This window comes from Lichenostomus cassidix, chromosome 2 (genome assembly GCF_008360975.1).
Source record: "Lichenostomus cassidix isolate B80296 chromosome 2, HeHo_3.0, whole genome shotgun sequence".
Lineage (NCBI taxonomy): Eukaryota > Metazoa > Chordata > Aves > Passeriformes > Meliphagidae > Lichenostomus > Lichenostomus cassidix.
The window spans coordinates 22,851,275-22,878,017 of NC_139482.1; the positions used below are offsets into that span (position 1 = coordinate 22,851,275).

Here is a 26,743-nt window from a genome sequence, read left to right on the forward strand (position 1 = left end):
ACACAGGAATTAACATTACCTGTACCTATTAACAAATTATTTCAGACTTTTCCATAAAATGTAATGTGGAGGAGGAATGGAAAATCCTTTAAAGTGTCAAACTGTAGATTTAATTTACTTCGGTAGTAACATGGGTGTGGCATTCTGTTGCTAGGACACCTAATTTTTTTTTTTTCAAACTTGTTCCTGGTCAGTAATACCGTGCAAATAATGTTTCCTTTTGTATTTGTTTGTTTGTTTGTTTGGGCGTACCCAGTCTTAGCCGGAAAATTCAAACAAGGAAAGAAGGTATACTAAAGAAACCATGTTCAAAAGATCAGCAAAGCTGAGATCTAAGTTAATTCAGAAAGATTTTGAATTTTGCATTTAGTAAAGCAGCAGCATGATTCCAAATGAAGAATAAGGAATCCGTTCACATTGCGGCTGGTACACGTTGCTGGGAAGCCTTTTTCCTTCCTTTGTGTGCAAGCCTGTGCCATCCATCGCTCCACCACAAACGGAACCCACCTCAGGGGGAACTGAAAGAAAAAGCACAATAGGACCACGTGATACAAATTGCTATTACCCTTTCAAGGCACACATTCAGACTATTAAATGATCTCAGAATATTGCTTTGTATTTGCTGAGGTATAGAAATTGTATGAGCATTTAACTGCCACGTGCCATATTCCCCATTGTGCTTTCAACACATTTCTTCCAGCCCGTCTGGCACGACGAGTGCATGGTAAGTAATTTTAACGGGGGGCTGCGCATCCTTTGTTGTCATCTTTACACAGTTTGCGGCATGCTCTCGGGAAGGTCGTTGTATTGCCAAGTTTTAGATCGAGCTGTAGCATCCCTGCAACTGAGTTAGCCGCGTGCAGGGGCAGACAACAGCTGGAACATCAGAACTGTCAGAATTAGCCTTGTAGCCAGAGACACGGGATTGGCGGGGCAGCAGAACTCGGGTGCTGCCCGTCCAGAGCCCCGTGCCGCAGTCCAGCAAGCGCCAGGCGCCTCGGCGGTGCCGTTCTTTTGTGGGCAGCGGGAGCCCCCCGCCTCAGCCCGCACGGCGCGGGGGTGTGTGCAGGGGGTGTGTCCGCCGGCCCTGCCCGCCGGCCCTGCCCCAGCCCGCTGACCCCGGCGCCGCCGCTGCCCTGCAGGGGCCAAACCCGGTCCCCCGGGGGCGGCTCTGGCGTCTCGGCGGCACCGGGCGGGCGGGGGCCACCGGCGGGCAGAGGCGCCGGGAGCGGCCGGGGCTCGGGGAGGAGGAGCTGGCGGCGGCTGGAGGAGGAGCGGGCGGCCACACGTCACTTTCCCCGGCCGCGTGTTTACGTGGAGCTGAAGATGGCGGCGCCGGTGGCCCCGCCGCTGCAGCTGTCGTCGCTGTGAGGCGGGACGGGACGGGACAGGACCGGAGAGCGAGCGTGTGCGCCCCGGCTGAGGGGAGGGCGCGGGGCGAGCCCCTCCTCCTGCTGCCGGTAACACCCTGCTCTCCCGCACAGACGCCATGGAGGACGAGGAGCGGCTGAAGAAGCTGGAGGCTGGGAAAGCCAAGGTAGGAGGAGGAGGCGGTGGCGCGGCGGGGAGACAGCGGGGCGAGGGCGGCGGAGGGTTGTCAGCGGGGCCGGGCCGAGCCGCGCGGTGCGGCGGCGGAGCGGGGCTGCGGCAGGGGCTTGGCGCGGGGCCCCGCCGCGAACAAAGCCGCGGGCGGAGGAGGCGCTTTGTGCCGCCCGCCCCGCGCTCCCCCGCCCGCCGCGGGGCCGGGCGGCGCTCCCGGCCGGGCGGTGGGTGCCAATGCCCGGCGACACCGGCCCCGACAGCTGGCACGCCACAGGTGCCCGTCACGGGGTCGGACGGTGACAGCCCGGACAGCGCCCGCTGCGGCGCCGGGCGGAGGAAGAGCCCAGGAGGAAGGGGAGGAGGAGGAGGATTGTTAACCTCCTTACCCTTCGCAGCCGAGGCGCGAATCCCGTTTACCTCATAAGCCTGGGAAACCCTGTGAACCTTAAGGAAGTTTATGAAACCGACAGCTGTCCCTGAGTGTGGAACTAATGCCGTGCGAGAGCCTTAGGAGGCGGAGGATTAGCGATGCCTCCAGCGGTGCGGTGCGGTGCCCGTAGTGGCGGGCTGGCAGTGCCGTGAGTCACCCGCGGGACCCGCCGAGCGCGCCGGCAGCCCCGCAGAGCTGCTCAGGCGGCACCGCCTCGGGGCTGCCGGGCCGCTCAGACGCTGCTCTGCGGGCTTACCCAAGGGTTAATCGGGGAGCTTATCATTTTACTCTAAGCATGGCTCAGTACGCACCGGCTGCACAGCATTTCACCTTCTGGGCAGCGCACCAGACTACACTTTAGGAGGACCTCTTCTTTACTTCAAAGAAAGCTTTGGTGTGGTCAATGAGATAAGCTAATTAATGGCATTTAGATAAAATTAATGTTTTGGCGTTAGGTATCATCTATTTCCTTCCTGTAGTCATAGCTAAATGATAAGAGTTCCGAAGTTAGTCAAGTCATTCATACTAAAGATACGTATGTAACTTGGCAGGAGCTAATAGTACAGGCAAAACAAAGACAAGCTAAAGACGAAACTATGAAACATCACTGTATTATTTATGTGGACTATGGAAAAGAGACAGTTCATCTGCAAAGTATTGAATAGGTATTTTGCTGTATTAGTAAAAAACTTCCTAACTGTGTGTTTCAGTTTGGGTTCAAAATATCCATTTGGAAACTCTCCTAGATGAAGTTGTATGTTTGTACAGGAAAACCTGTTCCTTAAATGCTTAGTGCAAGAGTGGTGTTTGCACAACATTATGTAGTACTCATAAAATGCACTGGGACAAATTAGGTCCTGGTGGCAGTACATTTTGTCACAGATTGGCTAATTCTTTTTGCAAAAAATTAGAAAGTAGTTCACAGAGAAAATGGTTGGAGTAGATTTGCCAATATTATAAATCACAATAAAGAGTTTATCAAGAGAATTTAGATTTTTCTGCCCTTGTTGGCCTGGGATTAGCACAGAAAATTAATGACAATTACTGAAAATCAAACAAAAAACCAGGACTCAATCAGGAATTCTGTGGCTTCCTTCATACTTTGAGAAATGGCATGTACACTTTACTAATTTATTTTGTATTTTAAGAGTCCTGTCATAACTTTCACTATTGTTCTAGTCTTTTCTGTCTAAAACCTAATTATGTTCTTCTAAGTAAGTATTTGCCTGAAGACTTTAGTATTTTATGCTTTTAAACGTCCCCTGTGATTTAAGTCATTATCACTCTGAAGCTATACTGGTTTATGTGAAAAGGGACTATAAAAGCAGTTTGAGTTTCTTCAGATTTTTCATTAGTGTTCTGTGTAGGATTTACCCCTTTTTTACATGTGAATGGTATGGTTAAATGTGTTGAACAGTGGAGATTAGGTCACAATCTTTCAGTGACAAATATCACTGATAAAGGCAGAAAAGAAGAAATTGTGTTAGCAGAGAATGGAAGCAAGAGTTGCTCCTGCAGCTTCTTTTCTCTTTTTCAAACACATTCACAGTAGCAAACCAGTGCATCTCCAAAAATTGCATGGCTCCGATGAATATTTTCTGCAAACCACAGCAATAAGCATCCAGAAAACTTTTGAGCTGAGAGTTATTTAAATAAAACAGCTGAGAAAATGTGTTTATGTGTTGTTACTGTGCCAAAAAGGGCAGGTATTGCTGTACTGCAGATACCTTAAACCATCCACCTGCAATTACAAATTTTAAGTATAAATATGATGTTCCATAAACTGCAGGATGAATGTAGGTAGTTGGAAGTCTGGTAAAAGAGCCTAGTGGGTGCCCTGGAGGTGGCTGTTATATTGCTGACTGTGGAGTTACTCACAATTGAGACTTGGTTTCTTGTTTGGTTTGGGTTGGTTTTTTTTCTTGTAAAGTAGGTACTGCCAAATCTCAGTGTGTGCATATTAAACCGTATGGACTTTCTTGTTCAACCATTTGGTTGTTTTCTGAGCATAATATCAAGTAGGCAAGTGTGGAGTTTGTTTTTAAGTGAATTTATCTGCAGAGGAACTTTTTCTTGGCATCTTCCTAAGACGCTGTCCCCCCACATGGATCTTTTACAGAGAAGTGTATTAAAAGTGGATTTTCTGCAACTGAATTTTCTTCTGAGTCCTCCTTTATTGTTACTGGAAATGAGAAGCTGCACTGTGAATTTTACCTTGATTGAGTGATGCTAAGTGTACTGAAGCTTGGTAGAATGGGTCTCAGTGTGAACATACAGCCTTTGCCAGTACATAATTTGAAAAATGGAATAAAAAGGTCTTGATGGATGCTCACCATGATTCATGTGTACCTGCTGATTTTTGGAGACTACACCAAGTCTGTATTATGATGCATTTGCACCACATGTTGTTCTGTCTGTTACAAGCCTGGAAAGGCAAGGGAGTCACAAAGTTAAAACCAGTAAATTACATGCTCCTTTTCCCAGACCTGTAGTCATTCATTTTCTTTTGCCACAAGGTAAATCTGCTGAATATTAACCCAGCCTCTGTAATTGTCTGTCTCCCTTCCATTGAAATGATCTTTCAGCTCCTGTGTGGAGCTCTCTTCTCCCCAAACAGGTCCTTTCTTTATCTTATCTCATGATGTCATTATGGTGGAGCAAGAACAATGTTTGTTAGAAAGGCCAGGTAAGGCAAACAGTGCTGACTGTGATGGAAAGTGGAAGGGAGAAGCTATGTTCCAGCAGTAGAAATGAAGATGCATGCTATTAGGTTGATCAGTGCCCTAAAACACACTGACATTAGAAATCCAGCAGATATGTTTTGTGTCTTGCTGAGGAAATTCTGGAATATTGTTGATGGCCTGAGATAGTGATTATGTATCTGGTCTTAAAAACTACTACAGAGGATGGTGGTTGAAGGTCTTGATATGGCGTTCTACGTGTGGATTCCTGTGTGCATCAGTTTGCTTGGAAATCTCATCTAACATTAAGGAGGGTACTATTTATGGTAGTTGGGTTGGATATTTTAATTTCATGTATTCATTTAGCAGCTTAGTAGCAGGCTTGTCTTATCAGGATGTGGCACTATTTCGATCAACTTTCAAAACTACAGAGAGTAGTTTGCTATCTTCAGAATAAAAATACCAGTGATTGGATTCCCTTGTCAGAAAGCGGCTGAGGGTAATTTGGTGTAAAGCTTTTGAAATTTATAAAAATAATTTTTGTGCACACATGAAAGGCACCGCTATTATAACTGGCAAAATTGAGATGAAGCTACCAATAGCAAGTTTTATGAATGCTCCATTTTACAGTACTGAAATTTTATTTACGAAGTATTTAAATATGTGTTTAAATATCTATTGAGGAAAGGGCACTCCTTAGCTTGTTTTTTTGCTGTGGGAAGGGTGAACAAGGGAAAGAATTTCAGATCTAAAGTTAGAAATACATAATTTAATGCCTTGTTTTTCAAAGCTTTTATGCATGTTTGTAATACACCATTGCAGAGTTCTAAGAAACTTTGTAATTGTTGGGGAATCTCAAGAAATTAGTGAGTTGATTTAAACACCTGAGAACAGAGAAAGGCTGTTACTGCTTTTGATCTATACCAGAAAATCACTGAGCTGATGGAACTGTTGGAAGGTGTTGGTTGGGGAAGGACTAATGGCTCTCAGTGGACAAGTATTACAGGCTGTATAACTAATTTGGCAAGTTATCTTCACAAATTGAATAGTCAAAAGAAATAATTGCATATTTTGTCATCTGGTCATGCATGTAAATATTTCAGATGGCTGAAGATGAAAATTATATGTATTATTCAAATAGCATTGTCTAAGAGTCTGGGAATGTTTGCTGTTTGCACTGTTATGTCTTTCCTACTCTTTTGAGGGGAGAAAAATATTTTATTCACTCACATCTGGCCTCTTTGGACTGAGTAGTTTTGGAATTCAAGGAAAGGTGTTGGTATGTTGGAGTTTTTAAAAATGAAACACTCAAGCAAAGCATGGAGTAGTTATGTGTCTCAGTGATTAAAGCTCTAATTTAAATCCCCTAGAAGAACTCAAAGTACAGATTGTGTGTAAAACACAGTCCTTTAAAACTCCCTGTAATTTACCTGAAGAGGAAAAAAGGCAGTATATCACTGGTTATTAAGAGTTTTTCATCGCAGAAGTCACAGTTCACAGAATATTCTGAATTGAAAGGGACCTACAAGGATCATCAAGTCCAACTCTTAAGTGACTTGAAAGAGTCACATACAGGGATTGAACCCACAGTCTTGATGTTATCAGCACCATGCTCCAACCAACTAAGCTAATTTCAGGGTCAGTCAAATTAAACAGATTTAAAATTTACATGTCATTAAAGAACTGGGCTACTAACACATCATCTTTTGCATTCAAGTATAGACTGTTCATTTTGTTTATTCTGTCTGCCTCAAATAACTTGAGCAAAAGTAAACAGAATTATGGAAGGAAGAATTTACTTTTCAGTCTGCCTTTTCCTACTCTGCTTTTCTCCTAAAAGAAGTCATATTTGCCATATCACAAAGTGCTGGTTTCATCATAAAGCCCTAGTCATCGTGGTCACTCTTCATAAATTATGGACAGAAGAAACTTTTTGAGTTAGAAGTCCACAGAATGACAGTAGTGCTTTGTCTATATCTGAAGACACTGATATGTATTAAGGGACAAGAGAAGAAGCAACTGGATCACTCAAATTTTTTGGAAAGGTGTGGGAAAGCTTTGGCTTGAGAGTACTCTGAAACTATGAAAAAATACTATGAAGAACAGTTTATTTGGAGGAGCCCCTTTTCTTGCACATGAAGATCCTCAGAAATCTGTATCTAGCTCCTAGGCATTCCTTTATTGTATTGCTAAGCTATTTCCTTTTCTAGGGCCTTCTGAACTTGGGGGTTTGGCTTCTTTTCTCTTACAGGCTTCAATCTACTCTCCTTTGCATCTCTGTGAATTTTAAATGCAAATAATATGATGTATGTGGAATTGCATGTGTATATTTTCATTATGAACATGAGTAAGCTTAAAAGCTTACTTTGTCTTGCAGAGAAAATCACAGATAAAAGGACTGAACGTTGCTCATGGAGAGAAACCATGTGGTTTTAAAACTTTTTAAGTAAAATAAGATAGGGCAGAAATTGAGTAGGGGTGAGAAAGAAACAAAGTGTGAGCTTGTTGTGCATGCATTTATTTTTATTCAAAACAGTACATACCTGTGTTGTATTGTAGAAAAAAAGATGTATATACATTTGAGATGTTATTATATTCTGTCTAGATAATTGATTGCTACTGGGGTGGTACATAAGCTTGGATGAAAGATCAAATGGAAATTGTGAAATGATTTTCAAGACATCATGTTACTAGTAGTGGAATAATTGGTATGATGAATTAAATTTTTCTTTTGAGGATATTAGGACTACCAGCTCTTTACAGTTTACTTAGTGTTCTTTTTTTGCTTTGAAAAAATAAAAAGAAAATTTAAGTGTTTTCTCGTGTTCAGATTTTTTGTGGACTCTATTGGATATTTGTAAAAAAAAAATTTAAAAGATACTTGAATTGAAATCTGGATTTTCAAATATCTTTTAAATTGAAACTACTAGAAGTGTTCCTGTTTCCAAGTGTGGGTTTTTTTCATATTGTTGTTTTGATCTCCATTTCCCTCATTCCAGAGATCTGCTCTTGTTTTTGATACAGGACTTGATTATTGGTTTAGGTGTTTTTATCAATATACCCTTTTGTTCAAGTCTTTAAAGTAGCTCACTGCAATAGTGGTGCAAGGTAGAATGAGGTTAAATTTATACTTGCTTTCTTCTGAGAATGCAGAGAAATATCACTTCAAAATAATCTTTGTTCGTTTGCCAGTTCAGAGAGAATTGTTCTTTAGTTCAAAATGCCAGTGAATTTCATAAAAATAGAGAAATAAGTCAACACAATATTGTTAGTAGCTCTGCGAAAGCAAGTGGCATTGTAAAAATGCAATTTAAATTGTTTTCTTGTTCCTTGTGTAAGGAGAAGGAATTACAAAAAAGAAAGCACAAAGTTGCTCTTTGCCTACTTTCAAGACTTCCTCCATATTAGCACTCGTCTCCCCCTCATTTCTATTGTGTTCTTTCCAACTACTTATTTTCTTAGTATGCATGTTGCAATAGCAAAAGAGATCACTGCAACATTTGTTTCCCTGTTAAGCAGAATCTAGACAAGTTTATTTGTTGATAGTTACTTGGAAATAAGTTTGGTCACTACCACAAATTCATTCTAAAGAACTTTCAGTAAAGTGTATCTGATACTTCAAGGGAATTGGACTTTTTGGCATATGTAGGTGTTGCCAGAAAATCCTGTATTTTTTTGCTGACAGGAAACAACCAGTCAGTTAGGTGTTTTTAAATATTAATATACAAAGGTTTTAACTGCAAAACAATATATGGTTACTCAAGCACCTTAAGAGTTTGGAATAGTGAAAAATGTGATGAAAACGAAGAAAAAAGGAAAAAGTTGCTGAAGTAGATCTGACTTTGTTGAACTACGTTACATTGTAACATGATTATATACTAGTAACACAATTGTTTCGAGTCCTAATTTAGGGTCTGAAAGCTCTGTCTTAAATATCTGCCCCGTGGAGGATCTCAAGGATTCCTATAGATTTGTTTCAAAATAATCTTGTTACTAATCATACAAGCTAACATGTTACTTTGAATTTGGAATGATAAATGTACTACAGTTTAACAAAACACAGTTGATAATTGCAGTCTTTTAATGCTATGTTGAAACATAAAGTAAATAGATCTTGAAAATTATGATGATGAGACACTTGTTAACTGCAGAGAGTTGGCACACCCTATTGTGTTGATGGTTCTGGTGTTCCTCTTTATTGAAGGAAACGCTGATCTTTATTTTCACATGATTTCTTGAGAAGCCAACCTTTTATATTATAACTACCTTTTCTACAACCGGTGGAGAAAAGGCAGAAGAATTAATAAAAGTGTTCAGATTTCTTAGAATTTGTAGTCTCTTGGAAGTATAGAATCAGTTCTCCTGCTTCCCTCCTCTTCTAAACATGAGCCTCAGCAAACTTCCAGACAGAACAAATGCAACAGCTGTCAGCTGGGCAAAAGAATGTGAGACTGTAGATACCAAACACTAAGTTTGGGGTAGTGAGGGAGCGATCGAATCGCTGTTGTAACAACACAAAGTTGTATAATCATGGCAGAACAAAGAAGAGGTGGTCTATTGGACTATGCTTCTAAATCTCAAAACACGAAAAAAATTTAAAATTCTTGGCAATGGGAGATAGTAATGGTAAAGAGATTATATACCATTTTTGTGACATTTTCAGAGGAAAGGAGATTTGATGAAAACTGTACTGCCATGGCAAAATTGCAGCATGTCTATAACACTATGATAGCAGACAAAAGACCCAAGAAGATTGTTGGAGTAGAAGAGATGGAGTAGATGGGATTAGGGGACTGAATGTGTTTCTGTGCAAATATTGATAAAATAGGTGTTCCAGAGAATAAGCAGAGTAAATTGCATAACAGTTTATTTAAATCTGACTTCAGTGGTAGGCTGTGATTTGATAGAAGACGTTATCCCTTAATCCTGGTTTTGTTTGCTGACCTTTCTACTTGTCGTTAAACTCTTCTCTGTGAAGAAACCTCCAATGTACAACCACAAAACAAGGGGAAAATATTTGAGTATTCCTAAATCCTTTCAGATTGTCTAAGGGAGGTAGCCAATTTAACATAAAACCCATATATTTGCAGATACATATATGCAAATAAATATTGAGAATATATATTTTCAATTAGAAGGTGTATAGGAGAAATTACTTACTATAACAGGTAATGCTCCTTAACAATGATAAGAAAACCCTGTCTTGGTATGTTCAGTTGTATGCTGTGCTAGTTTGCTGCATTAAAAGAAATGAGGGACGTCCTGATGCAAGTCTTCTTAAGATGGATGTTTTAGATTTTCTTCATTATTTGGAATATATTTCTGGCATTCAGTTTAGCTTTCTTTAAAAAACCCAACAAAACTCCACAGACAAGACTGCTCACAAAACTGCAGAATCAGTGTCTCTGTGAGTTTGCTTTTCTCACGATTCAGCAGCGTGTAAAAAGTAATAAAAGCCTGTCAAAATAGTACAAGCCTGTCAAGCCTTGCACACTGAGCATGAAATTCATGCAGTTGGTTCTTCCCTTATGTCTGCTCTGCTCATTGCAGAGCTGTCTTTCACAAGCTGCAGTTGGTGGGCTTTATTCTCACTCTGTCCATTCGGTGCCAGACGTGCCACATGGTAGGAATTAATGTACAAGTGCTATAAACAAGGTGGGAAAATGATGACGTGCAACTGAGTTTAACTTGTTCTAAAGTATTTGCAATTTATTTTTAAAAAATCAAACCCACAAACATTTCTTAAAATGAAAATTTAAGTTTTGTTCTGTTTGTATACAGAGTTGAAGGACAAAGGTGGCCAAAATTCCTATGAATAATCTCTTAAAAATGTATTGAAATTTTCCAGACTACTTTTGAAAACTCAACACAATATTCCTGAAAAGATTGCATTGACAACTGGATGGAAATCATCACATCACTTGTGTTTATTAACAAGGAATGTTATCAGCTCCTGCTTAGCTGGAACTGAATTTAAACTGTTGATCTGTATGTGAAAAGCTGATTGTCTTGTTGCCAAAGATGTAGCCTCTCAGATTCTGTGCAGTTGGCACTTGTCAACTTGAAAAATATTAAAGTCTCATGTTGGTTGTTAATAAAGTCTTATTTAGACATAGTCTGTTCATTCTAAAGGTGTATTTTTCTTTCAGACTTCTTGATTAATGAGAAATTAGATACAAATGCAACTCTGCAGATCTTGCTGTGCCTTTATATATTATCTCTACCTGCTGTGTTTTAGTTTTCTCAGTTTTTGATCCTTAAATATCCCTGTCATAGCTGCACTTTTACTAAAGAGGACACAGTGTGGAGAGGAAAAATGTAAATGTATTCTATGTAAATGCAACTAAATTGGTTTCCTCTTAGGAGGAAAAGTTAAATTTACATGAATCAGGGTAATGTAAACAGTACATAGAGACTCAAATCTAGTTTATGCTTTTTTTTAACATCCAAAAATACTTTCTTCATCCCTTTTCAGCCAATAAACTCTTCTTCCTCATTTAATATAGTGACTAAATGTTACAGTGCAGGAGGAAGGAAAAACATGCATTGTTGGGAAGCACAGGAGGCCTGCTGATCAGGACAAACATGCAGTGGGCTGCAGCCCCTTTCTTGCAGCATCAACACAAATGACAAATGCTGCTGTGATTTAAGTTTCCCTGCATTAGCTATAGAGAAGTCTGGACAAAGCCTCTTCAGATACAGATTCTCTCCATGCAATTTTTTATGTGTTGCAATATCGTTGCATCTTAAAAGGCCTGTGCCCTAGAAATGGTAGTTTTTTTAAGTTAACGGATTAGAATTTGCAATTGACTATTTGCAGTGTGTTGTAGAAGAATGAACTATGGGAGCTGGAATGAAGTATTGATTAGGATCCCACAGGAAGTAGCAGTTGCCTGACTATGATTTTCTGTAGACATGTCTGGATTTTTGTTGTAGGGTCCTAATTGGTATTCATGATTTTTGAGAAAAGTTGATTATCCCCAACCCTGGCCCCCTGGAAGGTACATTGATGCTTGATAATACACTGGAACCAAGACTGCAGTTATCCTGCAGTTATCAGTAAGACTCTGCATATGCTCATTAGGGAGTCTCAAAAGACTGACAAAGATTGCTCTTTAAATAGAACTGACTTTTCTGAATGAGTTGTCAACATTAAGGTCCTTGGGGATCTGCACAAGTGTTAATAGAAGACTCCCTTTAGGTAACTGGGGCTCATCCGACAGAACTTGCTGAAAGTGTTAAAGATTTTTGACACTGTTTACATCATCTTATAAGCGAACTAAAGACTTGGTTAAAGTACAATCATCATTTCATGGTTACAAAGGAATAGAAAATTGGACTTAGCATTATTTGTTTTAACGGCTTACCCTCAAAGTAGGTGGTCATTGAATCTTTCACAAAGCCTATGTCACTCAGTATTTACATTATTACCAGCAGAAAGAATGTGTGGTTGATCACAGACAGTACTAAACTGAAGTGGGTGGAAAACATGGTGAAGAGGCTTAGAATTCAAAATAATCTGGTACAAAAGGACGTGGAAGCAACACTCAAGGGGTTTTTTGCCTGTTTAATGATAAACACTGTCCTTGGGCTTCCGAAGTCCCTGAGTTTAATGGCAGAATTGGAAGACTGAAGTATTATCCACTGTACAGAAGGTGAAAGCGGGGGCCACTTGAGCAGTTTTGATGTATACACGTTTATGGGACTGAGTAGGATGTATCCCAGCATCCTGCAGGAGCTGAGTGCTATTGTTACAAGGCTATTTCCTTGCTCCTCTTTGAAAGGTCATTGCCATTAGGGATTTCAACTGAAGCAGGGGGGAAAAAAGCAAACATCTTCAAGGAGGGTGTGAAGGAGTATTGGGATCTATAGGAAGGTCAGCCTGGCTGCAGTCTCTGGGAAGATGATGGAGCAGATCCTCCTGCAGCCCATGTTCAGGCACATGAAGGCCAAGAGAGGGATCAGAATTTATCAAGGGCAAGTTAATTGTCCTCTATGATAAACTGAGTGTCTTAGTAGATGGGGAGAGAATGTTGGATGTTGTTTACCTTGACTTTAGGAAGGTATTTGATGTGATCTCTTACAGGCTGTTTGTAACCAAATTGGAGATAGGGGTTTTAGATAGGTGGTCTGCCAGGTGGGCAGAAAATTAGCTGGACTGCTCTGCTCACATTGCTGAAGCAAAGTCCAGCTGGTGGTAAGCGGAGTTCCTCAGGTGTGCAGTTGTTTTGTAAGTGACCTGCAGAACTGGAGGGAGTTTGCCTTCTGCATGCTCATAGATGATACTGCCTGAGGGAGTGTGATTAATGAATTGAAGTGTGAGGCTTCTTATCAGAGACACTTTGACAGTCTGAAAGAACAGGCTGGCAGAAAACCCGTGACATCATAGCAGCATGAAAGGAGGTAGAGGGAAGTTGACATGCTTTCCCATTGACAGAAAGGATTAATTTTAAACTTCCATTTCATTTCTGGGCTGTAAAAGTAGCCTACAGAATCTGCTGGTGACTGAAGGAAAGAGGTGATACTGTGTGATCCAGCTTTAAGTCAGGAAGGGATCCTGCATTTCTCAGCAGTGGCCAGCACTGTTGCTCACATATCCTGAAACGGGAGGAGGACCCCCAAAATTGATTTCTGCCTACAATCCCAATTTTGGAAAAAATTTTGTTGTCATGAGTTCTTTAAGCCAAACTGTGCTTTTCTAATGTGGTCAGTGTGGGTAGGTAATATTCTTGGGTTTTACCTGAAACAAGGTTAGAATAACTTGAGGGATATTATTTGGTAGCATCATAGCTGTTCTCCCAGGTGATAATGGGCTGATGTGATCGAACACTGATTGAGAAATTAAGGGGTGCTAGAAGCCAACAGAGCCCTCTTTTACCTCTCTCTTGCTCCTCCTCCCCATATAATTGTTTCATTGCTCTATGTATTAGGGTGGTTGGAGAATGGAGGAAATAGTTCAATACAAGTTTATTCTTCCCAAGCAACTGCAATAAAATACTCCTTTTTGCTGGGAGAATCACATTCAAATACTTGATTTCACAGCTCCACTCCAGATTAGACACAATATAAAGCTGATTAAAAAAATACAAATAAATAGGCATGTATTCAGTAGTTCAGTACTATACTACATCTTGAGTAGCTGGTTTAATCTCTGCAACAAAAGGATTATATAAAAACTTCTTTTTTGTGGTGTAATGCAGTAAGAAGACTAGCAATTAAGATAATTTTTGATAGTGTTTCACTCTTTTTGTACTCCCTAAAATAAGTCTTGTCTTTTTAGGTGTTGTCTTCATCTACTTAGTTTGGGGAAGAACACATTTTTAATTTGTACCATAATGTCCATGTAACTGTAGTTGTGTGGGGAAAATGGGTTTCAAGTATTTTACTAGGAATCCACTCGAAGTAATGCACAGAATCCTATAACACAAGTGAAAGTAAATTTATTCTGGGGATTTTTCTCCAGATGAAAACATACAGATTTTGGTTATAGTTATTTCTTACATAAAGTGCATGTAAGGAAAAACATAAATGAGTCTGGTAATGCTCAAAATCAAATATAGTGTAAGTCATTTGTATTCAAGATACCATCATTAGAAACATGCGGATCATTACTGTCCTTCTTGAAGCTTTATATTTTCTGGTTTTATACTTTCATGTTAATAGTTCAATATTTGTAAAAGTGAAAAATGTCAACCTTAACTTTTAAACATGTAAGACAATTAATAAAGGGAATAAAGTGTCTGTGTTAGATATAAACTTGCAGGTTGCCAGTAATTTGATGACAAGCGCAGTGTGGAGTTACTGGCAACTGTTGCTTTGGCATAGTTTCATATTTTTAGAGTTGTTTTCTAACTGGCAGGCACAGATGGCCACAGGTTGTGATTTTGTGTGTTTCTGAATTAAAGAAAACTTTTATATAGTATTTTAAATTTCATTGTCTAAATATCGTGTTAATTACTTTATATGGGTTTTGATATTAATTGGGAAATTAGACATGGAATTTTTAGAAGCAGCTATTTTTTTGCTATTATGAAAGCGTTCTGTGCCCAGCTAATAAGAAGAACATTTGTTCTCATTAAGCAATCAATCTTATTTTGTGGTAGTAGAAGTTGTTTAAAGTTTCCTTGAAAAAAATTAATCAGATTTGCAACCTTAAACTTGCTGATAATAAAGAACGTTCTGCCACAAAGTCAGAATAGGTTGTTTCAGTGGTATTATAGTCAAAAGGCCATAAAGTATTTAGGACTACTCTTTCCTAGAGTTCAAAATGCTTTTAGAGCAACCCTGTGAACTTCTATTTGGAATACCAGGCTTGTTCTGCGTACTCTGTGAAGTTCGGTGTGGTATATAACTTTTTCCCCTCTCAGATTCCTGTTAAAAATGAGAACTAAAGTCTGTATTCTAGAATGTGATAAAAATGCAGTTATGTGTAGTTAATACAAAGAAATTGGTAATTGAGGAGAAAAATATCACATAGGAGACATGAAAATATTTTTTCTTTTACCAGAACTTGGCTCTTTTCATCTTTCAACTTAGATTTAAATTTAGCCTTGGTTTGGGCTCAAGGAAAAGATAAACTCATTTTTTCACTGCCCTAAAGTCTCAGGAATGTTTTCCTAAGGTTATTTTTTGGGGAAGAAGGGCAGCATATGAAGAAAATTACAGAACTAAGCAGAAATTTACTAAACACCTGACTGCTTCAAGTATTTAATGACATAATTTCATTGCTTTTAGGCTGTACCTATCCTGGAAGACATTTCTTTTGACTTGAGTATTTTCTAAGACCTAAATATAGTGGAATTAACATGCTTAATGCTAAACCGTGTTACTGTATTGCAGTTGTTTTCTTAAAATAGTTATCCTGTAAGAACTCCGAGGGATTAATTAAAGACGTCTCCAGCTGTTGATTTCACTATATTTAGTCCAACAGCTGACACAGCTATATGTTTGTTGGTGTTTAACAGGTGTTAAGCCAGTTGCTTTAGGAAGAAATAAATTGAAGTTACTACATAAGCAATGCTCAGATTGTTAGTGAGTTAATTCTGGTGATGCAGAAGGCAATATACTGACATATGTCTGATGACTCTGCTGCTTCCCAAAAATTGAAATTCTAAATAGATTAATGTTCTAATGCCTCTATGTTGCTACTATGCTGTAAAATAAATGTTTGGAGTTTATTTTTTCTATAAGCCTGACTGAAGCTTGGTAACCGTGTAAGTCCATTACTTCTTTCTGTATTTCTTGTGGTATGTGGTATATTCATCTTTATGGTTTATTTAAATAATTAATTATGAACAGTTCATGAAGTATGGTTCTTAAGTGATTTTTGCCTTCTGTTCTAGAGGGCAGTATCTCACTTTTACTTTCAGAAGATAACTCGTTTCATGAGGCTGAATTCATCAGGAATTGAGTGGGAGAAAAGTACTTAAAATCTTAACCACATTTGTAATTTTATAACCTTACAAAAATGTCCATGCAGAGGCTTGCTGAAGAGTTCATCTTTATGAAATATTGTACTAATTATGGCTTCTAATGATTTTTCTGCCAGGTGTATTTTGTACACAGTTACTTAATCTGTCCCAAAAGCTTTAAGATGTCATACCTTTTGCAAGTCCCAGGCATTTTTGTTTGTTAGTTTGTTTGCTTTTGTTTTACCTTTATCTTCATCTGATCAGATTTATTGAAGACAAGTTTTGTGGTGATTGCTGTGTATGCCTTAGGCCAGTAGAGATACACAGCAATCCACCTTCCATTTGGTTGGTGTCATATGTATCATATGTACCCTACCTAATTTGATTTACTACATGCCCCCAGTGGCTTAGATTTATTAGTTATCCTTTAGTTCTAACACAGTATCTGACAACTTTAAATTTTGGCACCTTTTCATTAAGATGAAGAGGTATCATGTTATACATCAAGACTGTGACAGTTAAGGTCGTGTCTCCTTCTGGAGCTCAAAAATTTTATTTATTATTCTGTCTGTCATAGCCTCTACCACTTACTGTTCAGCTGTTAAGTGTGACTAAGATATGATCATTTGATAGCTTGACTTAAATCACCAGAGATCAAATTATCTGTTCACTTCCTAAAGTCTGTCTTTTGTTTGTGTCAGCAAAACATATCACATCCTGTGTTCTCATTCATAGGAAACTGATACTAAAATCATAGTATGGACTCTTACATACATCTTGAAACAGCAGCTGTTTCAGTTAATAGAACCTCATCTCTATTTACATCTTGTTTAGGGTCCTGCACTTCTGTGAGCTTACTGTCTTTAAATGGATGTCACAGCTGAAGCTGACTGTGTCACATAGTCTTCTGTGGATACCATAAAACCCCAGCAAAGCGCCTGAAGATAAATATTGATACTTTTGTCTCTAAAGGGTTGTGGGATAACATGTTCATACAGTCCAATGAACAGGACTGTAACTGTATGGAGAGCAACTAATGCTTTCAGAGTATCTAAATCTAATATTAGAATGCGTTTTAAAGAATGAATTAGTATACAAACCCATCTCTGGGTGCAAATTTTCAAAAGACTTTTATGAGATGTGAAGGACGACACGGCAAAGCAGTGAAGTATTCTAGTTCAAAGAATTAGTGGAGAACATCATATGACTCATTAAAAACTGTCAGTTGAGCAAAGTAAGTAGTAAAACCTTTCTTCCCTCATTCTTTTATGAAGTTAAAATTATCTGAAACATTTGAATCTCCTTTATTAAAATTTATTAGGCAAAATTTTAGCTCTGGCCTGGAATTTACTGCTATGGCAAGTTGGATTATTTTAGAAAGGCTTAGGGAGTAGAGGAGGAAACATATTTTTAAACATGTTTGTGAATCCATTCATTTGCATTGTGATAAGTCTTCCTCCTTCCCCACCTCCCCTCCAAAAATTGTTTCAAAAAGTTTTAGAATGTTGAAAATATTGAAACAAGCTTCTGTGGCCCTCTCATTTTTGTCACTAACAGCTTGTCCCAGTCCACTTATTTGCTCTGCTCTTTGGGGACATTCGGTACCAATGAGGATCAGACAACTTGTTCACCCTCTAGATCAGCAGAGAGACAGCATTCAATATGAGAAGAGTAAAATTAAAAAGTAGATAGGCTCAATAAATAACTTACGTGGAAGCAGTTTAGTTAAAGACTAATTGTTGAGCAATTTTTTAGAAGTTAGTTTGAGGCATTGCTTTTCTTCAAGCAGTCCAGCACTGAAGTGCGTTTGGTGTGCTTGTGTCAGTCACTGTAACCTTAGAGAGAATTTTCATACACTTAACTTCCATTCCTTGTCCAGAAAATAACCCAGCTTTAATGAACTTAGCTGTTCCTAGATCTGTTCCTATTTAAACTCTTGGGACGGGGAAGAGCAGACCAGATCAGAACCACACTAATTCTGAGGCTTTCCAGCTCACAGTGCCATCTGGCGGGGTTCATTCCAGTTCAGCGCCCCTGGTAATTAGCACTGCCAACAGTACTCTTAACTTGATAAAGACTGCTAAAAAGAATTGCCTGAGGTGCTGTTCCTCTCATTATCCTTTGTTGTCCTTCATGATACCTCAGCTATAATTGTAAATTGGTGGTGATCCCATTGGTTTTCTTCAGAGGACTGCAAAGGAATGGCTGTCTCAGAAGCTGAAAGACTCTCTAGCTTTTATTTAGGAAGAGACTATGGGATTTTTTCTTTGGAAATTTTCATAGTCTTATTGTCATCAACTAATACTTATGAGCCACTTAAGTCTCCATAAGGGGAGGCATTCTAAAGTCTTATTCAAGCTGTTTGGAAAAAATCAGACTGTGAATGCAACATAAAAATCAGTAGATTGGAAATACCTCATTCCTGGGTGATTATTTCTTGTTCATTCAGCCTAATGTTTCCCATTTAGTAAATTCAGCATCTGTTGAATGGAACAAATAACATAAAGCTCTGTTTGGCTCAACAGCTAAGAAGATTGAAACTTGCAAAGAACGTTAATTCTTTACTTACAGTTTGGATTTTCAGCTATGTGACATAATATGTTTAAAGTATTTGCAGGTTGCTTGCTCAGTTATCTTCTTTTTGTAGGTATTTATCTCAGGATTTGAAAAGAGTTGTGATTCTCTCTTATTTGTTGCTTAGCAAAATAGAATCGGTAGACTTCACTGGGAAGACATCTGTTTATCCTCTGTATTTGATAGTTTTTCATTCATCTTAATTTGAGTTATCCTTTCCTTAGTATAGACATCAGTAGCCTAGAAGAAGCAGGCACTGTAAAATTACCTACACTTCAGGAGTTAATGCTTTGCCAAGACAACCTTCATGACAAAAGTGACAAAGTACTTTCTTCTCTAATACCAGTTAACTGTTGAATATCTCTTTAGGGGACAGTGTGTCAAGCTTTTAACAAAACTTGGTGGCCTAACAGCAAATTAGTCGTAAACAGCCCGGGTGAGATTTACTGCCTGAATCTCAGCGTTGCGGTCTCCTAGCGTCTCTTCCTTATCCCTTTTGAGTGCCTCTTACCTGCTGCTATGAAACATAAAATTGGTACTGTGTATTGGAACCATAAAACCAGGTCATGGGTGAGAGAGACATTATGGCCAGTGGTTTTTTTCGGTTATCCAGGGAAAGCTGGGATGGATAAACTTATACCACAGCAAATGTCAACTTCTGAACCATGTCAAAATTTCAAACGCAGGTTGGCCTTTTTAGTTTGTCACTATTGCCTTACAGAACACACTGGTCAAGACTTCTTGGGATGTATATGTGCTTAATAAATTATCAAAACAAATCCTGCCTCAGGGCTCTGCTTTTTTTTCTTTTTGTGTCACTGAAAGCTTCTGTAGGAATAATTGCTTACCTGTGGTCAAGGGGAGTGGTTACTTGCCCTATCATTACTGGGGCAGGTGATTGTTAAAGTAATCCTTCACCTTTTAAGACAAGATGGCAGTCTGTCTCAGTCTCCATATTTTGGTTTCACTTTTACTCTCAGTAATGTTTCAGAATTTATACCTTATCATCATTCAGTGATGGGGATTAGGAGCAATATCATTAGAAAAGCCCGAGCCTTTCTATCACAGGCCTGTTTATGAACTACCATGAGTTTCATGATATATCCAAGTCTTATTATGTACTTGCAGCTGAGTCTAGGGTATATTGTAGTTACCACTTACACAGTACAGTTTGCCATAATGCATGTTATGCATTCAGATGCAGTTTAAAGCAGACTCTGTAGCATTCACTGTATATGCAGAATAAATACAACTTTCTGAGACAAATTTGTGCCTTTTGTGTTGGTGCAAAGTTTCAAGCAACAGGTGACAAAAAATTCTATTTCACTTTTTCTTACCCTCAGGACACTCAGTTGCAGATACTGCTCCTGTGGAGACAATCAGTCTGGTAGACAGAAAGTTTAAAATATGCTTTCTGCACTTAAATAAAACATTTGCATTGAAGCACTGAAGTCAGGATTTGTTTGTTAGCATCAGTGGGGCTTTTCTGCTGTACTGTGAGGCAGTCTCAAATAACAATTGGTATTATTGTTATAAAATTCTGTTCTACAAAACAGGATTGCATGGGGGTTTTCAGTCATACCATAGGTATTTAATCACAAAATGGGTATTTTAGTTTTTTACTGTGGCAGGCATTGGGAGTAATTTCAAACTTTAATGGTTTCTCTTCATTGCTGCCAGGTCATGCTGCTTGCTCTGCGGTAGCTTGCCAGGTTAACTTGCAGGTCTTCTTCAGCAGAACTACACACCACTCTAGTCAATCCTCAGCTGTTACTGTGATGTGGGGTAATTCCATCTCAGGGGCAGGATGTGATGTTTATTTTTATTAACTCACACGCGGTTCTTGTTGGCTTAGTCTTCCAGCATATTGAGGTCTCTCTGTATGGTGGTTCTTCCTTCTGCAGTATCTGGCTTTCCTCCAGTTTGTTGGGGTCCATGAACTTGCTTAAGGTGCATTCAATTTTATAATTCAAATTATATATAAAGAATATTATAGGGCTGTCAATTTGTCTTTCAGCCACTAACTATTGCTTTTAGCTAGAGACCAGAAGATTCAGAAGTCCTTGTCTTCTTACACTGGATGAGTGATCTGAATATGACCTGGTCCAGCACAGAACATTTCTCCCTGGACACCAGCCTGTTTGAGAACTTCTGATAAGGAATAAGTCCTCATCTGTGAGAGGGACGCATTCATCTGAAACTTAAGCAGTGTCTGGAACATCTTTTGAAGTTATAGTAGTTGAGAAATGCAAGATCATGATGTATATTTTTCATTCATGCATTTTTTGTACTGTGTAAAAATAAAAAAGAGTAATTACTTGCTTGTAGCAGCTTGTCTGGAGCTCCTTTTTGTTGTCAGTCTGTAAGTTTGTGACTCATCCTTTTATACTTTTTCCTTAAATGAATAAAAAAGAAACCAGGGGTATTGTACTTGAGAGGAGCTGTGAGAGATGAACAACACTCTGCTCTTTCTGTAAGAAGTGTCTGCATAGCACTGAATTTGAGATGTGTTTGGTTTTAGAAAGTTGAAGTTTGAATCTAATAATGTTTGTGCACATGAACTATGACTGTATAGCTATACTTGTACAGGATGTGCTATACCTATGAATTGCTTAAGAATTAGAAGCTGTTTTTTAAACAGTAACTACAGGAAACACTGTTTTATCTTATTTTCTGACATCGTTTTTTGGAAGCACTGAGCAATTCCAATTTTTGTTTACTGTAATACCTCTGAAAATGAGGCTGATCTCATTTAGATCTGAGAATGTTAAGGAGTAACAGGTGTTCATAAAGGAGCATCCAGTTTTAAATGGTTCTTAATGTGTTTCTTTTCTAAAAAGTCTTTTAAGCATGTGAACTAAAAATGTAGATATCAATGCTTTACAAATATAGCTCCATTGATTTCAGGGATTTTTTCAGTATTGTCATTTAATCACTTAGTCGGGGATTGAATGTCACAGCTTTTGTTCAGATCTTATTTTAAGTGCTTAAGAGGAGATTAAGTTTTGCATTCTGTTGGAGCCAAATTTTATTTTACTGTGGACTTTTACTCTAGAAATAGTTCAGTAAGATTATATCTGAAACTAATCAATGGACAGTGTAACCCAACAATCCAGATTACTGGCACAGGTGCCAAAGGTCAGAATTTGCTGAAGGTAGCTGAATAAATAAATAATGATGATGTTGTAATTATAGCAGTACATTAACTATCATAATTGACATGGTTTACACAAGTAATCCTCTCCACTCTGCAAGTTAGTTTCTTTCTGTCTCAGGAGTATTTAGTTCCTAATAGCAATTGATTCTTCTCCACATTTCTGACTTTATGCTGGTTGGAGGATACCGGCATTTAAAAGTGAAGATAATGTTGTGCCAGGGGTTGGTAATTTTGGGGCAGTCTGTGATGTGGGAATTGGTGCTAGTATATTGCTTGGGGATTCATGAGTAGGAAGTTCTAGTTATAGCTAGATAAATGCATATATCATCTAAATACCTTAATTCTTCTATTCACTTGTTCTTTTACCATGGGAAATTATTTTGAAAAGTATACACATTATCATTCTGCATGCTGCTCTGTTGTAGTCTGGAGACTCTCAGTAAATGTTTTTCTGTTTATAAGAGACAGCATGTCTTGTGGTAGAATCTGGTGCTAATATCCATTTACCATTTTTCAAACTGGTGGAAAGCTGATTAGCTGTTGTAAATGCCACGTCTGAAAATCTGGAAATAAACAAGTAATTCTTCCTGCACAATTTTATTGCCCCTTTTTATGCATTAAAAGAAAGGAAACATATTTTCATTCTCATTTTCATTATACACTAGATATTTGATCTAAATATTTCAGGCAAATTTTTTTTTTCTTAAATGCTGTGAAGTGAGCATGGCTTTTTCGAAGAGGATTGCTTTTTTGCCCAGAAGCAGGGCTTGCAAAAACCTGTGAGCTGGGAATTGTAAGTTTTTAGTTAATTTAGATGCAAAAGCTGAGAGTCAAAGAGCAGAATTGATTGTTCTTCACTACTGAAAAACACAGGTGAATTTTTTACCAGGGCTCAGTACTGCTTGCAGGATCCAAGCAAGGTCTTATCAGCATGATGGGAGAAGCTGGCGGCAATGTCTTGACAGACAGGTGAATAGTGATAAAAAAGCTCTGGATTGGTTTGCATATGTGCTACAAATGTGTTGTTAAGTTAGATCGTGGCTGACTGTCTTCCCTGTGCTCTCCCAGAGTGAGGTGCTTGTTCTCTGTTGGTTCTCAGAGGCATATCAATGCAGAGGGCCTGTTCTGAGTGTTCTTCAGCTTCTGTTTCTTTGCATCCTTCCTGCTCCATGAGTACCTCCTGTGTTTACGTGCTTGGCTCTTGCTTGCAATTTTTGTAACTCAAGAGAAACTTGATATTGAATTGTTTCAAAGCTGCAGATTCAGAACTGATGGAAGCAGCATTAAGTTCTCCACAGGCTTAGTTCTGGCTTAATTAAGCTGGTGTGCCTGGAAGACAGTATAAGACATCGTATCAGTCTGTATTTGTTTCATGTGTTTTTCATACCTGAAGAATCTGTTTTTCTAGAAATACAAAATCTGGAAGTATTTTTCTTTTTAATTGAAAGTTTTAATTCTAAAGAATTTGTTTTCCTCAGCTCCCATGACTGCTGGTGGACTTTCCCTGCTTGTCATTGGAACAAAGATCCTCAACCCTAGCTCATAAGAAGGAATTTGGTATCTGAGACTCCCCTGTTTCGATGTGAGCATCACAGAATGTGTTTGGCCAGCAGTATCTTTTGGCTGTGCTGCTTCTCTCATTCTAGCTTTTAAAATTTGATTAAAAATATGAATTTGAAGTTATGTTTCATTAGTAGCCAGACAGTTCTGTGTGTACTTAAATGTGTGGGCTAAAAAGTGCTAAGATTTGTGCATGCAACTACTAGTGCAGTTATTTCCAAAGTCCTAGATGCTCATACAGAATTTGTCAGTTGAGAACTTGTGTAATACAAAAATGTAGCATTTTCATTTTCACATGCATTTAGCTTTCATATGTGCTCACCTTCATCAGTTTTTAAACAGAAAAAAAAAATAGGATCTGCTTATAACTGCCATGCTAGATTTTAGTCTGTTAATTCTGAAGAAGTGAAAGTCGACAACTTAATTTTGAAAGGAGGGAAATCTGGCAAACCCAGATGCTTCAGTTAAAATATGCAAAATACTTGAGGAGAGACAAGGAGTAATTCATTTGTCCTTGAGCTACACATCTAATTTTGTAGACAAATAAAGACTGCAAAGCTGCTTTAAAAAAGCCAACTTAACTTTCCATTACAGAAGGTTTCAATCAAGTTGGGGAAGAGAGTTCTTGACCAGTGGCACTACATGTCATTTATTAGTTAAAAATAAAACAAAAAAAGCAAAATCTCTCAGTAGTTACGCTTGAAGTCAGATTGTCTGCTTTGTGTCATTGGGACATTTGAACAAATTCTGCTTTTCTTTTGAATAAACTGAAAATATTCTATTGAGATAAACTTACAATTTTAGGAGAATGTAGTAATATCCTAAGGGGACAACTGGAACCTTTACTCTTCCTGTTTTTGTGAAGCTAAATCTTTGTTTAGTTGGGTTTGGAGGGTGGTGGATTGGTTGGTTGGCTGTTTTAGGGTTTTTTTCTCTTAAACATTGAAGTAGAAGGAGACTCTCCTTTTTTTTCCTGTTTAGAATTTTTGGATTTAATAGATTTTTGGTGAAATAACAAAAGATACCTGTTTAAAAAATAATTTTTAAAAAATCCTGAAGTTGAACTAATTAGAAAAGTAGTAGGGAGGAGGTAAGTATTAAGTACTTAGGTGAGCATATTTGGCTCAGCAAATCTTCATGTCCTCCTCCTGTAAACAGAGCAGGAGCCATATGCCAAGCTGTCCATCGTCCTAAGGAAGGAGAGGAGGCTGAAGAAACCCACAAAGAAACACAAATAAAGGGACAAAAGCATAAGCCAGCCGCAAGTCAGAAATGATCTGTCAGTGATGCATTTATTTAGATTGGAGCTTCTCAGCTCTCTTGGGGCCAGATGAGAACTAGAAGGCACTTCAGTTGACATCCTGCGCTGTAACCAGTGACTGGGAAAGGGGATTTGTGTGTCCTGTTCCATTTGGGTGTTCCTGAAGAAGTTGGATGGAAACCTGGCTTTCTCGACTGGTGAATATCATGAGCAAATATGCTAACTTTTCTATATTTTTTTCTCGCAGTTGCAGCATATTTATTAAAAAGCCATGATATTTGAGTATTAGTTGACGTTGAAAGTTTAAGGCTTTAGGGTCTTTATTTGTATGCTTGACATTGGAGCTACATTTATGAAATGTATTGTAGCACTTAATGTTGGATGCTTCAATTGGAAAGTAATAATCCTTGTTTTCAGATTTTATTGATAGAATCTTTTTAACTTTGAATTTTAATTGGTAAAACCTGATGTGCTTGTTTCTCTTATTTGAACAAAAATTCTGTTCTTGTTAAGAAAAAATATTTTAAATGGATTTTCTTGTGTAAACCACTGTAAAGTGATTAAAAGTGATAAGCTCTTCAAAAGGCAGTGTCTTACAGTATTTGAATAGCTTACATACTAATTGGTTTTTAAACTGTGTGCCTGGCTCACCTGTGACTTTTTGTTCATCAGCATGTTTTGCTACAAGGTAGTGTGTCTTGTAATCTGCTTGCTTTTTGGTTTTGGACTATTCTCTTATTATGTATTTTGCTGCTTTGCTATTTCTTTATGATGCTTTCAGTAACTTGATCAGCTTTTTGAGTTATAGCAAACTTTTTTTAAAACTTCATATAGTACTTGCAGGAAGAGAAGTTTGCTTTTATCTGTCTCTGAAATAAAAATTAAAAGGAATTTCTGTAAATTATTTTCAGGTTACTATAAAATTTAAAAATGAGATCAGGTTATTTCATCGCATTTGTCCTTTATAATTACATTTGTACCTTTGCCTTTAAATGTTTTAATTTCTAGGTGCCCATCTGTGAAACTTTTGAGTATGAAACTGAAAAGGAATTCATTAATGGAGTGTTGGTTTACATTTAAGATTTTGTTAAAGCAAACTATGTAAATGGAAAAATAATCTGAGTCTGTCTCACACATGCAACTTTAACTTCCAGTACTGATTAGTTTGAAGCTTTATGCAGAATAGTGGCTAAGCCTTTATAGAGGATGTCATTAGTAATAAAGAGGAAAACTTTCACCTTTAACAAGATTTTGTCTTCTATACAGCTTGCCCAATTTAGGCAGCGGAAGGCGCAAACTGATGGTCAAAATGGATCAAAGAAGCAGAAAAAGAAGAAGAAAACAGCAAACATCAAAGATGAAGAATCAATACAAGATGGGATTGAAACGGATCGATCTCGGGGTGATGAAATATCCACGTGCAGCAGTCGAAGGGGAGCAGCTGCTACTGCTGACTTTGCTATTATCAGGACTTTGCATAGTGGAGAAATTATCAAACACACCCAGGCTTACACCATTGAGGTGAGTTTCTCTCAGGCTATAACCAGTCACTTTTAGGGGTGAGTGGGCATAAAAGAATCAATTCATTTTGGGAGTGGGACTAAAGGAATTGGGTGAGATTTTGGATACTATTTCCTTGCTTCTTCTGTCGTAGTATGTCCAGAGAAGGCACTTTCTACCTGCCTGCTGGTGTCATGTTTTTTACTGTAGTCAGTTCCCTCTAGATTATGGAAAGTTTGTTTGTACTGCTATATTCCTTAAAAATGTGTAAATTAATTTGGTTTTATTTGAAGTTGCAATTTGCAGTGGATTTTTAAGCTCTGCACTTATGGCTACATGAAAATGCAAAACGAAGCATCTTTCTTGTGTTCATAATGTAATTTGAGTCACTCTGGTTAATGAGGAGAAGAAATGAATTTAGAAATCACTACTGGGAACTGGGTGGCTTGAGGCATTGGTAAAAAGTTACTCTACTTTTACTACTTAATGAAAAATAGTCCTGATTGCTGAAAGTGGCTGAAAGTACATGCTCTGCAAAGTTAGTGAGATGCTGTGTGACATACACTGGCAGTCCATTTCAGTTCTGAGTGAACATGAATTCGTGTAATGTCATTACAAATAGAAGGG

At 38.4% G+C, this 26,743-nt stretch overlaps 1 protein-coding gene across 6 annotated transcripts in view; it reads left to right on the forward strand.

Annotated features, from left to right (window-relative positions):
• The first annotated feature begins 1,212 nt into the window (after positions 1 to 1,212).
• The window catches only part of AKAP9 (A-kinase anchoring protein 9), a 107,296-nt gene continuing 81,765 nt past the window's right edge, over positions 1,213 to 26,743 (forward strand). For 4 of the 6 annotated variants that reach the window (XM_085050695.1, XM_085050697.1, XM_085050698.1 and 1 more), the window contains exons 1-2: positions 1,214 to 1,537; positions 25,883 to 26,137. In XM_085050695.1, the coding sequence (XP_084906821.1) occupies positions 1,490 to 1,537; positions 25,883 to 26,137 (303 nt within the window). In that variant the 5' untranslated portion in view covers positions 1,214 to 1,489. Of the gene's footprint in view, positions 1,538 to 25,882; positions 26,138 to 26,743 lie in introns of all 6 variants that reach the window. The other 2 variants (XM_085050694.1, XM_085050696.1) reach the window with 1 other exon arrangement.